This window comes from Vipera berus (assembly GCF_964194415.1).
Source record: "Vipera berus genome assembly, chromosome: 4".
In the NCBI taxonomy this organism is placed as follows: Eukaryota; Metazoa; Chordata; class Lepidosauria; order Squamata; family Viperidae; genus Vipera; species Vipera berus.
This window is the reverse complement of record NC_138206.1, coordinates 1,099,194-1,116,793: the sequence shown is the minus strand read 5'-3', so window position 1 is coordinate 1,116,793 and position 17,600 is coordinate 1,099,194. Positions and strand designations below refer to the sequence as shown.

Genomic DNA, 17,600 nt, shown 5'->3' with positions numbered 1-17,600 from the left:
GTCTGTCATTTATACCACTATAGCTGTCTGGTTTGACCCAGCAGCCCAAAAAGGAGAGATACAGATGGTTAGGGCTGGAGAAAAAATAATTGCAACCCGCCTGCATTTGCCGAGGACCTGTAGGCTGCATGGGTCAGAAAGAGGGCTGAGAAAATATCTTACAGACCCTCCCACATCCTCGACGTTCGTTCCAGTATTCGAGGGGCTGCCACAAAGAAGAGGGGGTCAAACTATTCTCCAAAGCACCAGAGGGCAGGACGAGAAACAACGGTTGGACACGGATCAAAGGGGGGAAGCAACCTGGAATTAAGGAGAAGCGTCTAACAGTGAGGACGATTAACCAGTGGAACAGCCTGCCACCAGAAATCGTGGGCGCTCCATCACTGGAGGCTTTTAAGAGGAGACTGGACAGTCACTTGTCTGAGACGGTATAGGTTCTCCTGCTTGAGAGGGGGGCTGGACTAGAAGACCTCCAACGTCCCTTCCAGTTCTATTCTATTCTTTTCCTTGGGGTGGCGCTATAGGGCATTGCATCCAAGGCAACTAGACCTAGAGAGGTTTTTTTCCCCTGGTGCCATCACTCTGCTGACCACTTAAGTCCCACAGCCCCGTCTCATGTCTAGTATGGCTGTATAGGAGTCCTTGATTTACAACCGTTCCATTTAGTGACTGTTCAAAGTTACGACAGCACTGAACAAAAGGAACTTGCGACTGTTTTTCATACCTACAACTGCTGCAGCATCCCCCTGGTCAAAATTCAGACACTTGGAAACTGGCTCACATTTATGACGGTCGCAGTGTCCTGGACTCGTCACATCCATGTCACCGTCGGCCAAGTCAATGGGGAAGCCAGATTCGCTTAACAATTGTGTTACTAACTCAACAATGGCAGTGATTCACTTAAGAACTGTGAAAGGTTGTAAAATGGGGCAAAATTCACTTAACCACTGCCTCACTTAGCAGCAGAAATTTTGCGGTCAATTGTGGTCGTAAGTCGAGGACTACCTTATCCAAATCTGGGATGATGATAATGTTGGAAGGGGCCTTAGAGGTCATTTAGTCCAACCCCCTGCTCAGGCAGGAAACCCTATAGCTCTTTGAGCTCTCGGGCCCAGGCTGAGGAGTAATTTTTTTAATCGGGGTTTTAATTGCACAGGGTTAGTTTAATCTTTTTTAAATTGGTTTTAACTTTTGTATTGCTGGTTTTTTAATTCCCTGTAAACCGCCCTGAGTCCTCAGGGAAAGGGCGGTATATAAATATAATAGAAATAAATAAAAATAAATGTCACACAAATGGCTGTCCAGTCTCTTCTTAAAAACTTCCAGAGTTGGAGCATTCACCGCTTCTGGAGGCAGGTAGTTCCACTGGTTTAATTGTTCTCACTGTCAGGAAATTTCTCCTTAGTTCCGGGGTGCTTCTCTCCTTGATTAATTTCCATCCGTTGCTTCTCCTCCTGCCTTCTTCAGGTGCTTTGGAGAATAGCTTGACTCCCTCTTCTTTGGGGCAGCCCCCGAGATATTGGAAGACTGCTATCCTGTCCCCCCTCTATTCCTTCCTTTCATGAAACTACACTTACCCAATTCCAGCAACCTTTCCTTATATGTTTTAGCCTCCAGTCCCCTGATCTGCTTTGTTGCTCTTCTCTGCACTCTTTCCAGAGTCTCAACATCTTTTTTACATCGTGGTGACCAAAACTGGATGCCGTATTCCAGGTGTGGCCTTACCCAGGCCTTGTAAAGTGGTATCAACACAAAGCAAAATATACAAAACAGGAGCCTGGAACGGGTGGTGTTTTTGCAAATGGGAGTCAAATAAGCGAGTTCACCGGGGCCGAACTCTGCAACTGGTGCCACCTTCCTCCTCCTCCTCTCCCCTCCCAACTTCCCAGTACAGGTAGCCCTAGGCCACAGGTCTGCAACCCGCGGCTCCGGAGCTGCATGCGGCTCTTTCAGCCGTCTCCTGCGGCTCCCAGTCCCCTGCCATGTGCAGTCCAAAAAAAAAAAAAAGTGGGACTAAAAAAGTTCAACCAATCAATTCAAATATGCAGGGTAGGTGCATCTCTCGCCTTGGCTCCACTCTTCAGTCAAACCCTGTTCTGCGCATGCGCACACATTTTTTGCGGCTCCCAGTTTTTCCTTTTGTGAGGGAACCGGTTCCGAGTGGCTCTTTCACTGTTTCAGGTTGCTGACCCCTGCCCTAGGCTTACGACCTGCAACAGACCCAGAATTTCTGTTGTTCAGTGAGACATTTGTTAAGTGAGCCTTGCCCATTTTACGTGCGCCACAGTTGTTAAGTGAATCACTGCAGTTGTTAAGTTAGCAATATATTTTTTTGTTAAGTGAATTTGGCTTCCCCAACTGACTTGGGTTGTTAGGAGGTGGCAAAAGGGGATCATCTGACCCCAGGACACTGAGACCGTCGTATGAGTCAGTTGCCAAGCTTCTAAAATTTGATCATGTGACCCTGGGGATGCCACAATGCAAGTGTGAAAAACAGCCATAAGTCACTTTTTTCAGTGCCATCGTAACTGCAAACGGTCGCTAAATGAACTGTTATAAGTCGAAGACTCCCTGTAGAACCCAGGCCGCAGAGGTGGGGAACCTTGGCTCGGGAATTCTGGGAGTTGAAGTCCACAAGCACGGCTGGCTCAGGAATTCTGGGAGTTGAAGTCCACAAGTACAGCTGGCTCGGGAATTCTGGGAATTGAAGTCCAGAAGCACGGCTGGCTTGGGAATTCTGGGAGTTGAAGTCCAGAAGCACGGCTGGCTCGGGAATTCTGGGAGTTGAAGTCCACAAGTCATAAAAGAGCCCAGGTTCCCCACCCCTGGACCAGGGGGTTCTCTCAGCTGTTTCAAACTGGGGCAGACCCACAGCAACACAGCCAGCTGGGGACTTTTGCTCCGTGCCCAGAAAGGCCTGGAGGATTTGGGGCAGGATCTGGGCAGGCTCAGCTGTTGTTGTTAGCTGCGAAGTCGTGTCCGACCCATCGCGACCCTATGGACAACGTTCCTCCAGGCCTTCCTGTCCTCCACCATCTTCTGGAGTCCATTTAGGCTGATGCCTCCTGCTTCAGGGACTCCATCCAGCCACCTCGTTCTCTTGAGGCTCAGCTGAGACCCACACAAAGGCTTGGCCAGCCAGGAGGGGGCCAGGCAATCATGCATTGCACCTCTGGCCAGGAGGGACGTGCCAGCCAGCCACGTAACAGCACAGGCACCGCTTCGTAGGCTGGCACCCCTGGCAGGGGGGCTGCCCACCTTGAGCCCCTGGCATGGCTTAGAGGCGGCCAGCCAGGGCACGGTGAGGGATGGGCAGATCTGGAGAGAGCCAGTTGGGGAAGGGGCCGCAGGCAGATACTCTTTCTCCAGGCTGGATTTGGCAGCGCTTGACAAGGCTGTAGGTCAGTAGAGGCTGTTCCTCGACTTAAAACAGTTCATTTACGGACCGTTCAGACTTACAACGGCAACCGGTGACCGTTTTTCACACTTAACGACTGTTGCATCATGCCCGTGGCCACGTCAGCAAAATTCAGACGCTAGGCAACTGACTCCCATTTACGACGGTCACAGTGTCCCCCTTTTGTGACTTTCCAAGCCAGTGGGAAGGCCGGATTCACTTAACAGCCATGTTACTGATTTAACAACAGTGGCAAGGAAGGTCATAAAACGGAGCAAAATTCACTTCCCAAATGTCTCGCTTAGCAACAGAAATGTTGGGCTCCATTAGGAATATTTCTCAATCTGAGCAACTTTCAGAAGCGTGGACTTCAACTCCCAGAGTTCCCCAGCCAGCCAGCACAGACCACACTGAGGCCTCGGTCTGAGATCTGAATTTGCACCCAGGGCTGCTCTGAGCCAGAGAGGAGAGCCGAGATCAAACCAAGAGATGTTCTTCCCAGTTGCCACAGCTGGATCCCTCTGTTCTGAAGCCATCCGACTCTGTCTGGCTGTTGTTGCTGGGTGCAGAGCACAAGGGGAAGGGGCAGAAGCACGGATGCCAGCCTGTCCCCTCCCACGGCCCCCTTTAATGAATTCTCCCCCCCTCCCCCCACATCGGCCTTGCAAAGGGTTAATGGCCGGGCAGGCATCCAAGAGTCCCGTCTTCCTGCGACAGCATTATTTATAGCTGGCTCATGGCGGTGACTGCGTTCCCCATCTGGGCTGGAGGCTCCGTGCCACCCGTGCATCAGGACACAGCCCGGCCAGGCGTGACTCAGGGAAAAGCACACGGGGAGGGGAGGGGAGGGGAGAGGAAGGGGGGAGGGGGCAGCCTATCTTTAGATGGCAGCCGCAGGAGGGAGCCCTGGCAGCTGGCAGGGGGGGAGGGAGAGAGAGAGGGAGAGAAAGAGAGAGGGGAGGGAGAAACAGACAAAGAGAAAGAGAGGGAGAGAGAGAGAGAAAAAGAGTGAGAAAGAGAAGAGAGAAAAGAGAAAAAGAGAGAGGGGAAGGAAAAATAAGACAAAGAGAAAGAGAGGGAAAGAAAGAGAGGGAGAGGGAGAGAAAGAGAAAGAGGGAGAGAGAGAAAAGAGAAAAGAGAGAGAGAGGAAAGAGAGAGAGACAGAAAGAGAGGGAAAGAAAAAGAGAAGGAGAAAGAGGGGAAGAGAGAGAAAGAGAAAGAGGGAGAGAAATAGAGAGAAAAAAGAAGGAAAAAGAGAGACACAGAGAGAGAGAGAGAGAGAGAGAGACAGAGAGACACACACACAGAGAAAGAGAGAGAGAGAGAGAGACAGAGACAGAGACAGAGAGAATGAATGAATGAATGAATGAATGGTCCAGCCAACATGTCTTGCGCTAGCCCTGACGTGCCAGACAGACTTGTGTGTGTGTGTCTGTGTGTGAAAGAGAGAGAAAGAGAGGCTGATGCAATTGAAGAATCTTGCACCAGCACAGATGTGCAGGCAGATGTGTGTGTCTTGCACTAGCAGATGTGCCAGGCAGACACGCCAAAGTGTGTGCAATTTAAAAAAAATATTTTTATTGCCTTTAAAAAAGCTGAATGTTCTTTACACTTTTGGGAACTGTAAGCCATCCAGGGACATTGACTGAGATGGGCAGCTATAGAAAGTCAATAGATCAAACAGTGACTTATGACCGTTTTTCACACTTACGACCCTTGAGGGATCCCCACAGTCACAGGATCAAAATGGGGGGGGCGCCTTGGCAACTGAGCCGTATTTACAATGGTTGCCGTGTCCTGGGCTCATGCCATCCCCTTTAGCCATGTCCTGACAAGCAAAGTCAACGGGGAGAGCCTGATCCACTTAACAGCCGTGTTACTGACTTAACAACTGCAGTGATTCGCTTAAGAACAGTGGCAAGAAAGGTCGTAAACATATAGGGAACGGTTGCTGGAATTGGGGATGTCTCATTTAATGAAGAGAAAGACGAGGGGTGACATGATAGCAGCCTTCCAGTATCTCAGGGGCTGCCCCGAAGAAGAGGGAGTCAAGCTATTCTCCAAAGCGCCCGAAGGCAAAGGCAAGAAGCAACGGAGGGAAACTCATCAAGGAGAGAAGCAACCTGGAACTAAGGAGAAACTTCCTGACAGTGAGAAAAATTAACCAGTGGAACTCCTTGCCTCCAGAAGCTGCGAATGCTCCAACACTGGAAGTTTTTAAGAAGAGACTGGACAGCCATTTGTCTGAAATGGTATATAGGGTTTCCTGCCTGAGCAGGGGGTTGGACTAGATGACCTCCAAGGTCCCTTCCAACTTCTTCTTATTATTATTGTTATTATTATTATCATCATCACCATTATTATTATTATTATTATCATGATTATTAAAATGGGGCAACACTCACTTAACAACTGTCTTGCTCTTCAACAGAAAACATTGGGCTCAATTGTGGCCGTAAGCCGAGGACTGCCTGTATCTGCAGGGAACAACCCTGACGTGGCAGCCTGGTACCCAGGCCATGTTGCAACCAGCCCCTCTGGCCACGCAAATGCAAGGGAGCTCCGTCAGCCCCACAGGAAGACAAAGGTGCTGGGAGGGGGGGGAAACAGGGGCAGGCTTGCCAGGGCCTGCCCCACGCGGGAGCTGCTGCGGTGGAGAGGGGCGTGGGCAAAATTCCAGCAACAGAGAAACACAGCAGCTGCTTGGGCTGTCGGGACCCCCTTTCCAAGGCCTGCCGAAGAGCTAAGAGGGCAGGAAGCCAGGGGGAAAACAGCTGGGTTGGGAGACTGAGCAGACCCCCCCTGCCCGGAAGGACAGGCAGGCGAGCCCCCCCCTCCTTGCCAGTCAGGAAAGGTCAGTCCAGGAAGCCGAGCTTGTGCTTCCTTGGGGCACCCCAGATTGCAAAGCCCATCCTTCTCCTCCTGTTCTCGCTGACTGGAGTCTGGGGGGGTGGGGGTGGCAGAACGGCTGCCCTGCCCATCTTGGCTGAGGAAGGGGGGGCAGGAGAGACCCCTAGTGCCTCTTTTTTCTCCATCACTGGAAGTTTTTAAGAAGAGATTGGACAACCGTTTGTCTGAATGGGTCTCCTGCTTGAGCAGGAGGCGGGGGGGGGGGGTTGGACTAGAAGACCTCCCGGGTCCCTTCCAGCTCTGTTATTCCGTTTCCTGCCAGCCCTCCTTCCCTCCCAAGCATCGTTAGCAAGAACAGGCCGGAAAAAACAGGAGCAGAACGAGCCCCATGTGCTGCTTTGCGGCTGGCAACCTCGGGTGCCTTCCCGTAACATTCCCAGGCTGACTCAGAAGCTCATGAAAACCCACCCCTGGACAGCAAGGAAGGCCGTAAGGAATCAAAGGGAGGGGGGAATTCCAATCCCCCCCTTCCAGCTATACAAATAACTCTCTCTGAATGCAAAAGTGGAGAGAGAGAGAGAGAGAGAGAGAGAGAGAGAGAGAGAGAGAGAGAGAGAGAGAGAGAGAGAGAGAGAGAGAAGAGATTCCATCCTGGGCATTTGAAGAGAAGCTAGAGAAGGAAAAACAAAACACACACAAAAACCCCACTTGGCTTCTTGTAATATTTTTCAAACCGCAACCGAAGCCGCCCCTGCCTTGGGCTAAATCGTCCCCCTCCCCTCTTTTTAGCAGAAGCCGTCGGACGTTTCCAAGGAGCTTGCACGAGGGAGACTGGCGCACGGCTGGGAAAACGTTGCTTTTTAAAGTCCAATTTGCAGAGCAGCCTCGAAAATCCAGAGCAAGCTAAAGCTGCCCGGTAATAACAGGCCTTTGGGAGTAAACTGGCATTTATGATGGCCACTAAATGGGTGTTTTGAGCAGAAGGGTCCTGCACCAGTTGGCGTTCAGTTGTTCAGGGCTGGGTTTTGGCAGAGCCGCAAACTCAAAACAGTCAAATACAAGGGCAACTGCACACGCAACCTGCCCCCCCCCCCCGTGCCCAAGTCTTTTGAAAAGGGGCCGCCACCCGCACAGGATAAAATGGGCTGGCGAAGCTTGTGGATACACCCTGCTGATGCCATCTTGGGTTGGGTGAATCAAGCTGGCCCATCACCATAACCTGGTTTAATGCTCTGGGCACAGCGTCAGCCACGAAGCCCCTCTTCTGAGCAGGGAACTCCAGAAGCTGCCTGAGACTTAGAAAGGTGGTTTGATCTAGCAATCATGGTGAAAATGGACATCTCTATCCTGAGAAAGTTGACTTTATCTAACAATCGGGGTTACGGTACCCCCTATCCTAAGAAAAGGGATTTCATTTAGCAATCTGGCTTGAAATTGACACCTCTCTGATTCTGAAAAAGGTGATTTTATCTAGCAATCAGGGCTGAAATTGACACCTCTCTGATTCTGAAAAAAGGTGATTTTATCCAGCAATCAGGGCTGAAATTGACACCTCTCTGATTCTGAAAAAAGGTGATTTTATCCAGCAATCAGGGCTGAAATTGACACCTCTCTGATTCTGAAAAAAGGTGATTTTATCCAGCAATCAGGGCTGAAATTGACACCTCTCTGATTCTGAAAAAAGGTGATTTTATCCAGCAATCAGGGCTGAAATTGGCACACCATCTTACAGTTTTTCCCTGGGCACATTCTTGATTGCCATTTTGCTTTGTCAAACTGAGGGGTGCCTATGAAGCTCTGCCAGGAGCCTCCCCCTAAAATGCTGGGCAGGACGCTTCCGATGACAATGGGGTGAGCAAAGGAGGGGGGGCAGCAAGGCCAGGGGTCCATGCACTTGTAAATCCAGACTCTCTCTTCGCGTCCCTCCTCCCAGTCCCCCTCCTGTTGCAATCCAACTTTGAAGAGAGGAAATTCCTTGTGGGTCAGGGGGCTAGAGGGAGGGGGCGACTTCCACAGTCCTAGCCCCATTTAAAATATTTACCATTTGCTGCTCCACACTCCTTGTCCAAAATAGCCTCTCCTCTCTGTGCTATATCCCTAATAATTACAATTTATTCAAAAATGGATACACTGTCAATTTGGAAACTTTGTATAACCCAAAAAGGAAATTTAAAATAAACACCATCAGTAGAAGAGGAAAAAAAAATCTTTGCAGGGCTAAGGGCGGGGGGGGGGGGGGGGGAGAGGAAGCATTCACGACAACTATGGGAGGTTTGCACTTACCCCCCCTCCCCAGTGCAGAAATGATTGGTGAAGGTGACAGGACATTGCAGAGATAGCTAAATTAAATTATTTGGTTAGGGAAAAGACAGTATTTACATTCATGGCTGACTGGCAACGCCTTAGAGATGTTTTGCATCAAACAGACCAAAAGGAAAAAAAATGAACTTGTGGTTTTGAAAATTAGAAAAAAAAAACCCAACAACACCTAGACACTGGAACAAAACGGCTTTCAAATTGTAACTACAAGAGCTTGCTTAGTGACCGGTCAAAGTTACAACAGCCACGAAAAAGGGGGCTTATGGCTGTTTTTTCAGCATCCCCACGGCCATGTGATTTACATTCAGACGCTTGGGAACCGGGTTCGGGTCTCGGTGTCCCCGGGGGTGTCACGTGATCCCCTCTGACGACCTTCCGACAAGAAAAGTCAACGGGAGGGGGAGCCAGATTCTCTTAACAACCAGGTTACTAATTCAACAAATGCAGCGATTCACTTAACAAATGTGGCAAGAAGAGTCATAAAATGGGGCAAAGCTGACTTAACAAATTTCTCACTTAGCAACATAAATTCTGGGCTCCAACTGTGGCCACTTTAAGACTGGTGGACTTCAACTCCCAGAATTCCCCAGCCAGCCATGCTGGCTGGGGAATTCTGGGAGTTGAAGTCCACCAAGTAGCCAAGGTTGGATACCCCTGATCTACTAGGTTGGAAACTTCTCCTGGAGCAACTGTGGTGAATTCTCCCTGCCTATCTCTAGTCCAGCTCACCGTTGTGCTTCTAAAGATTTGGTGGGCGGAAGCCGGGCTGGAGAGACAAACTCCTGACACCCACAGCAGACAAGACACAGCCTCACAAAAAGAACACCGCAACAAAGCAAGAAGGAAGTGGAGCGTCTTCCCTTCTTTGCCAAATTCTTCCTTGCAACTGTTGTCAGCCACAAGACATAAAAGCCCCCTTGTCACCTCATCTAAATAAATCCCAAAACTCTGCTGCCTAAAAGCATCAATCTTTCCTCCCACCTTGTGGGTAGTCCTCCAGTTACAGCCACTCATTTAGTGACCTTTCTTTCAACGTTCCAACAGCGCTTTAAAAAAAGTGACTTAGGATCGTTTTTCACACTGCAGCATCCCCGGGGTCCAAACCTGGACGCTTGGCAACGGAGCAAAACTCACTTAGCAACTATCTTGCTTAACGGTGAAAAGTTTGGCCTCAGTTGCAGTCGTACGTCGAGGACTGCACGCCGGTTTTTGCCTTCAGCAACGCACGAAGAGAGTCGCCGTGAATGCGTGAAGCAGCACTACCTTTAATTAAAGGAGGTCCTCATTTAGTGACCACAATTGGAACTTGGTTGATAAGCGACCCCCTGCTCACTTAGCAGGGGCCGCAAAGGGAAACCATGATGGTGCTTGCAATCAGTTTTCTTTTGCTTTAGAGACCTGTAATGGTCGTAAATGTGAGGACTGGTCACAAAGTTGATTTTTTTATCACTGTCGTAACTGAATGGTCGCTAAGTGAGCACCTGCCTGTAACTTAAAATCAGGGCTGCTGGCTTGCAAGTTTTCAACCTAACGAGGTTTGTTCAAAGGCCTCAGCTTTTTAATAACCATCTCATAAGCTGCCGTGTCTTTCTAACCAACTTAATTTATTTCAAAAATATCTGAGAAAATGCAGGCATTTCCAGCTCCCGCTCGGCCATCCCTTTCTATGCCAGCACAGGCACTCCTCAGCTTACGACCAAAATGGGGGTTGGGACTTCTATTGCTAACTGATGCAGCCGTTCAGTGAGTTGTGCCCCCTTATTTTAAAACCTATTTTGTCACGGCTGCTAAGCGAATCGGGCAGTTGTTAACTGAATCCGGCTTCCCTCCACTGACTATGCTTGAGGGAGGGAAGGTTGCCAATGGGGATCCCATGACCCCGGGACACTGCGACTGTTATTTAATTTAATTTAATTTATTATCATTTCTATACCGCCCTTCTCCCGAAGGACTCAGGGCGGTGTACAGGGCAAGAATAAAACACAGAAATTTACAAAAATTAAAAGATAATTAAATGCATGCCCGATTAAAATACAATTGATACATAGTAAAAACCCCAATAAGAATGATAAAAAACCCCACCAATCCCCCCTCAGGCCAGGCCGGCTTGCTCGAACAAGTATGTTTTCAGATCGCGGCGAAAGGAGCGCAGATCGGGCGCCGTCCGGAGCTCAACCGGTAACTGGTTCCATAGCTCCGGGGCGCCCACAGAGAAGGATCTCCCCCTGGGGGCCACCAGACGGCATTCTCTGACCGGTGGCACCCTGAGGAGGCCCTCTCTGTGGGAACGCACAGGGCGCAGGGAGCTTGATGCCGGCAGCAGATGTTCCCTGTTATAATTATAATAATTATAAACCATGTGCTGGTTGCCAAGCACCCACATTTTGATCATGTGACCCTGGGGAGGCAGCAATGGTCATAAGCATGATAAAAGTCACTTTTTTTTCAGCAGTGTGGTGACTCTGAATGGTCATTAAACAGACAGTTGCAAGATGAGGACCAGCTATACGCTCTTTAAGCACGCAAAACCAAGGTGAGCTTGCAAACATCCATTCTGCCCATCATCTTACAGAACCAAGATGAGAAATAATTTTATTCCGGTCAAAGAAGAAATCCTACCTTCGCGTCCATTACTTGAACAAAAAGTCCCCCCCCCAAAAAAAAAATCAAGGAAAAAAAACCCCTATATAAAACTATCAAAAATACAATGCTTTTTGCCAACATATTGGTTAAAACAACAACATTGTCTCTTGGGAAAGAAAGTCCAATAAAAAAATGAAGCCAGCTCTTGTCTGCTCAAGATTACAAATAACCACAATAAAAATGTGACAGGGAAAAGATTTTCAGCTCTGTGTTCAAAGAATTGTGGTGCGCCACCAGCCCAGGTGACGCACAATCCAACTGAAACACATACACACACACAGACACACCCCTTTGTGGTTCTTTTAGCATATGCACAAACAGGCGCGGGAACAGCTGCAAACTGGGATCCTCGCTCAGGACAAAGTCCACACTGGGATAAACAAAGCTTACTGTCGCATCATGGCCTGTATGATAGGCAGGGAGAAAGAAGCTACAGGTGGTCCTTGACTTACAATGGGTTGCTTAGCAACCATTGGAAATTAAGACAAATCTCCCTGGGGGGCCTTTATGACCTGGATTTGAAATTCTGACAGCCGGGGATGCCCCCCTTCGCCCCCCCCATGGTTATATAGCTGCATTTACAGTCATTTAAAGCACATTTTACGTTGTTTTTCAGTTTTCAGCAAAACCGGCAAACATCAAACCATTGGTTTATTTAAGGACTCTGGCGTTCGCTTAATGACCGCCACAAAAAAGGACGTAAAACCAGGTGGGGTACCCTATGTATGACTGTCACAAGCTACAACCGTGATAGGCAACCTCCATTAAGTGATAGTCTCCGACTATTTTCACACCAGCTAAATGCACTCTAATGCAGGGATTTTTTTTTAAAAAAAAAATTCAGGTAGTCCTCGACTTATGACCACAATTGAGTCCAACATTTCCATCGCTAAGTAGTTGTTAAGTGAGTTTTGCTCTATTTTATGACTTGGCTTGCCCCATTGACTATTGTTCAGCAGAAGGTTGCCAAAGGGGATCGGGTGACACACACACACACCCCAGGGAAGCTGTGACCGTCGTAAATATGAAACCAGTGGCCAGGTGTCTGAATTTTGGTCACATGAACACGGGGATGCTGCAATGGTCGTAAGTGTGAAAAAGAGTCACAAGTCACGTTTTTCAGTGGCTGCTGTAATTTTGAATGGTCACTAATTGGTCACTAAATTTTGAATGGTCACTAAACAAATGTTTTTAAGTCAAGAATTACCTATACTTTTTTTCAGTGCCATTGTAAGTTAGAATGGCTGTTCAATGGTCGGTCATAAATTGAGGAGTACCTGTAAGGCCACACCTGGAATAGCTGCATCCAGTTTTGGTCACCACATTACAGAAAAGGTGTTGAGACTTTGGGAAAAGTGCAAAGAAGAGCAACTAGGCCAGGGGTGGGCAACCTGGGGTTTTTTATGACTGGTGGACTTCAACTCCCAGCATTCCTGAGCCAGCCATGCTGAGGGGAAAGGGAGAGGTTCCAAGCTGAGCCGTGCTGGCTCAGGAATTCTGGGAGTTGAAGTCCACGAGTCATGAAGGGGCCACAGTTCCCTCATGCTGGCTCAGGAATTCTGGGAGTTGAAGTCCACGAGTCATAAAACAGCCAAAGTTGCCTACATATGAAGAACAGTTGCAGGATTTGGGAATGGCCAGTCTAGAGAAAAGAAGGACATGATAGCAGTGTTCCAATATTTGAGATTTTGCCACAAAGATGAAGAGATCAACTTATTTTCTAAAGCACCTGAAGGCAGGAGAAGCAACGGATGGAAACCAGTCAAGGACAGAAGCAACCTGGAACTAAGGAGAAACTTCCTAACAGTGAGAACAATTAACCGGTGGAACAGCTTGCCACCAGAAGTTGTGGGTGCCCTGGAGGTTTTCAAGAAAAGACTGGACAGCCACCTGTCTGAAATGGCCAGGCTCTCCTGCATGAGCAGGGGGTTGGACTACAAGACCTCCACGGTTCCTTCCAGATCTATTCTGATTGAAGTCGTGCTGTATTACGGCTTAGCACTCACACAACATGAAAAATCCAAGCACTTGCAGGACACAATGAGAGTGTGTCTTGCCTCCTTCCTACACCATTTCACTTTGCTAACACGCTTTGCAAGCCCAGCAGTGACTAAATTTGCACAGTGCATCCCAGCTACACAACAGCAGGGAAGGAAAGTTAGAAAACTTCCTCTATCGGTTTATTTCAAAGGATGTTATTTATTTTATCCTGCCTATCGAAGAGAACAATTACGGGGAACAATTACTGTCCTCCAATATTTGAGGAGCTGTCATAGAGAAGGGGCTGGGGCGTGGGTCAACCTAGTCTCCAAAGCAAGAGAAGAAACAACGGATGGAAACTCATCAAGGAGAGAAGCAACCTAGAACTAAGGAGAAATTTCCTAACAGTGAGGACAATTAACCAGTGGAACAGCTTGCCACCAGAAGTGGTGAGTGCTCCATCACTGGAGATTTTCAAGAAGAGACTGGACAGTTACTTGTCTGAGATGGTATAGGTTCTCCTGCTTGAACAGGGGGCTGGACTAGAAGACCTCCAAGGTCCCTTCCAGCTCCTATTCTATTCTGTTCTGTTCTGCTCTGTTCTATATTCTATTCCATAAGCAACCTAGAACTAAGGAGAAACTTCCTAACAGTGAGGACAATCAGCCAGCGGAACAGCTTGCCACCAGAAGTTGTGGCTGCTCCATTGCCGGAGGTTTTTAAGAAGAGAGTGGACTGCCATTTGTCCAAATTGGTGTAGGGCCTGTATTAGAACAACTGAGGTCCCTGCACAACAGCCCTGAGATTGTAGGATTCTACGACATGGGACTTCTAGTTCCTGCAGCGAGGCGTGGAGAACGAGAAGGTTGGCAAACACAGCCCTGCCAACGTTTCCTTCGTGTTCTCACCAGGGCCTTTGCCAGCTCTGGGACGGCGCCAGGTGGCGGCTGTAATGAGAGGGGTATAAAAACAGACCGGTTGCCGGTCTTTCTTGACCAGCTCAGCAGCTGCCAATGTCCAGCGGCCTCTTCATCTGCAGCACCAGCGGAACACGCTGTGCCCGGCTGGAAAGAGCCTTGCAGAAGAAGGGAAAACTAGCTAAGACCAGACCTGGCACTGCTCCCTCTTCTCTCCATCTCTGGTGCCCACCCTGCCCCGCCCCCATCCCAGCAGCAACCCAGGGCTTGAAGCCACTGTGTGCGTGTATGTGTGTGTGTGTGTGTGTGTGTGTGTCAAGGATGGACATCACCAAAGAATCCTAGGCTGTGTGTGTGTGTGTGTGTGTGTGTGTGTGTCCCTTCCGGCCACTTTCCTCTCCTCTGGTTTGGCAGCAGCTGCTGCAGCCACTTGTTGACCCCCACACTTCCAGGGGGAGGGGCTGGGCCCAGAGTCTGCTGCAGGGAAGGCAGGGACAAGCGGGGGGGGGGGGGGGGGGCGCGATGGCAGCCCCTTCTCACTCGGAAGGCATCAGCACCAGCGGAAATGCTGCAGGGTTTTCCTGTGTGTGTGTGTCTGTGTGACGGAGGGAGGGAAGAGGAGGAGAGAAAGTGGAGGGGGGAGAGAAAAGGAGGGAAGAAGGGAGGGAGAGAAGGAGCTAGGGAGAGACCGAGTCTTGCGAAGCTTATTTTGGGACACCCACCCAGAGCCACAAAGAACCCCGCCCCCCTCTTCCCAGCCTCCCACAATAACTATTGGACAATCCACCCCGTGTCTCCTGATGAGCGGGGAAATCCAGCCCAAATAGTCTCCCTGGGAGGGATCCCTTCCTAAGCAGCCAGACCTCAGTAACAAAAGCTTCTCCTCGGGACCACCTTTGATCTCCACTTTTACCTCTCCCACCCATCAAATGCTGGGGGGAGGGGAGGGTCCCGTCTCACCCACTGGCAGAGAGAGGCTGGCAGCGCCAGCAGGGGAGTCACACACCCCACCCGGATCTACAGTATTCTGGGCAGGAGGAATCTCTGCTGTCTCTCAGAGGAAAGACCTCAGAGGGGGCTGGACTAGAAGACCTCCAGGGTCCCTTCCAGCTCTATTCTGTTCAAAGAAATCAGAGGAGGGAGATTGGGGGAGAGATGTGGTGGAGGGAACAGCTGTATTAACTCTTCCGCTCTGAAGCTGCTCCCTCCACACAAGGCCGGGAAGCCTGAGGGTGCCTAAAAAAAGGGCTCGACAATTTTGGCCACTTTTAAGATTTGCGGATTTCGACTCTCAGAATTCCCCAGCCAGCATAGCTGGGGGTTAAAGTCCCCAAGTCTTAAAACTTGCGGAGCTCGGAGACCCCCCCCCAGACCCCTGGCCTAAAAAGCCAAGCTGGCTCCAGAGGATCAGGAGATTAAGACACACCGCAGGCACCCACACCCGAGGTTCTGCCAAACCCACCAAGTTGCATTAACTCAGCACGTAAGGAGGGGCAAAGGCAAGCGAGGTCCTCAACGGTTGGGGACGACTTTGGCTCCGCGCACAAGCCTGGAAAAGGTGCAGCAGAGCAGGGCCGGTGACCGGTAGTTGGGTTTCGCCCTAAAGTTAAAATCAAAACTGCTTCCCTAAACTTCTCTTGCACAGACGAGCAGTTGCAAGGAGGTTTTCCCGGCGCGGGGGGGGGGGCAAGAAACGCAGCCGGCCCTTCAACCCAGCGGAGGAGCGGCCGATCGGCGCGGCCGGAGTCGGGAAAGCCACTAGAAGGGGGAGGGGAGTCGCCTCTCCCCGCCGGGGGGTCGCCCAGCCCGTCCCGGGAGGCTGACATTTCTGCAGCCGAAAAAGTCGTCTCGGATTCCATGGCGGAAGGTCACCCCCGGGACTCCAGCGCCAGGCAGGGCTGGGAGGGGGAGGAAGGGAGGGAAGGAGACAGGGAGGAGAAAGGACGAATGGGGGGAGGGAGGGAGGGAAGAAGGAGAAAGAGAGAAGGAAAGAAGGAAGGAAGAAGAGAGAATGGAGGCAGGAGAGAGGAGGAAGAAAGAGAAAAAGAGAGAGAGAGAGAGAGAGAGAGAGAGAGAGACAGAGAGAGAGAGAAAGAAAGAAAGAAAGAAAGAAAGAAAGAAAGAAAGAAAGAAAGAAAGAAAGAAAGAAAGAAAGAAAGAAAGAAAGAAAGAAAGAAAGAAAGAAAGAAAGAAATCGGAGGCTTGGACAGACCCCGCTCCAGGCTCCGGGGCCGCCGCCACGGAATGCCCAGCCTCGGGGGGGGGGGAGTCTTCTGCAGGCGCGCCCCGGCCCTCCCCCCCCCTCCCTCCCTCCCTCCCGCGCCCCGTCCCCAAGGCGGCGCCCGCGGGCGCCGGGACTCACAGCACGCAGAGGGCGAAGGCGCCGGCCACGCTCTCGCTGTCGCGCACCAGGAAGCTGCCGTCCCGCCCGGCCCGCGCCAGCAGCTCCTCGGCCGCCGCCCGGCTCAGGTCCTTGTGGTACCAGAGCGGCCAGCCCGGCACCGCCGGAGCCCCCGCGCCCGGGAGCGCCGGAGCCGGAGCCGCCGCCATGGGCAGCCGGGGCGCGCAGGGAAGGCGCTCAGCCCCGCCGGCCGCCCCCGCCTGGCCCGCAGCGCCGCATGGCCGGCCCGGAGCCCCCCCCCCGGCCGCTCAGGGCATGCCCGGCCCGGCGGCTCCTCCTCGGCGCTGCGCTCCGGCCGGCACGAGGGCGCGATCCGCTCTCCGCGCGCTTCCCCTGCGCTCTGCAGCCGCCCCGGGCCCCGAGCAGGCCTGGCCGAGGAGGCGGAGGAGGAAGCCGCGCGGAGCCCCGGAGCCTGGCCGGCGGGGTGGGGGCGGCAGCTGGGCCGGCCTGCGCTTCCTGGGGCGGCTCCCGAAGGGGCGGCCCTCTCCGGGCGGGCGGGCGCCGGGTTGGCGAAGCAGCCCGGCTGGGGCTCCGCGGAGGGCCTGGCCCGAGGGGCGGGGGAGGGGTCTCCGCTTTTGTCCCGGACCCTCCTGGAAGGAGGAAGGGGAAACGGGGGTGGGGTGAGGGAGGACGGGGGGGTTTCCCGGGGAATTGGGGCGGGGTCTTGCCCGCTCGGGGGAGGGGTCTAGCGCCAAGTCGGGCCGGGGGACTCTGGGCCTGCGCGGATCCGGCCTGCCTCGCCAAGGGGGCGCCCCCTAATCGGGGGGGGCAGCCTTCGCGGGAAGGGAACGGAGCCCCGCAAAGAGCCGGATTCCGACGTTGGAACTCGGATCCCCGCCTGGCTAGGGAGGAGCAGCCAGCCTCGGCTCTTGCGCCGGCGGCACTCTTGATTTGATTTGATTTGATGGATTATATTTATGTGCTGCCCTTCTCCCTAAGGCAGGGGTAGGCAAGCTCGGCTCTTTTAGGACTCATGGACTTCAACTCCCAGAATTCCTGAGCCAGCTACGCTGGCTCAGGAATTCTGGGAGTTGAAGTCCATGAGTCCTAAAAGAGCCGAGCTTGCCTACCCCTGCCCTAAGGACTCTGGGTG

General features: G+C 51.6%; 1 protein-coding gene across 3 annotated transcripts in view; it reads right to left on the bottom strand.

Annotated features, from left to right (window-relative positions):
- INPPL1 (inositol polyphosphate phosphatase like 1) overlaps positions 1-16,793 on the bottom strand; it is a 61,117-nt gene extending 44,324 nt beyond the window's left edge. For all 3 annotated transcript variants that reach the window (XM_081327806.1, XM_081327808.1, XM_081327807.1), the window contains exon 1: positions 16,469-16,793. In XM_081327806.1, the coding sequence (XP_081183932.1) occupies positions 16,469-16,656 (188 nt within the window). In that variant the 5' untranslated portion in view covers positions 16,657-16,793. The remainder of the gene's footprint in view (positions 1-16,468) is intronic.
- Between the last annotated feature and the right edge of the window lie 807 nt (positions 16,794-17,600).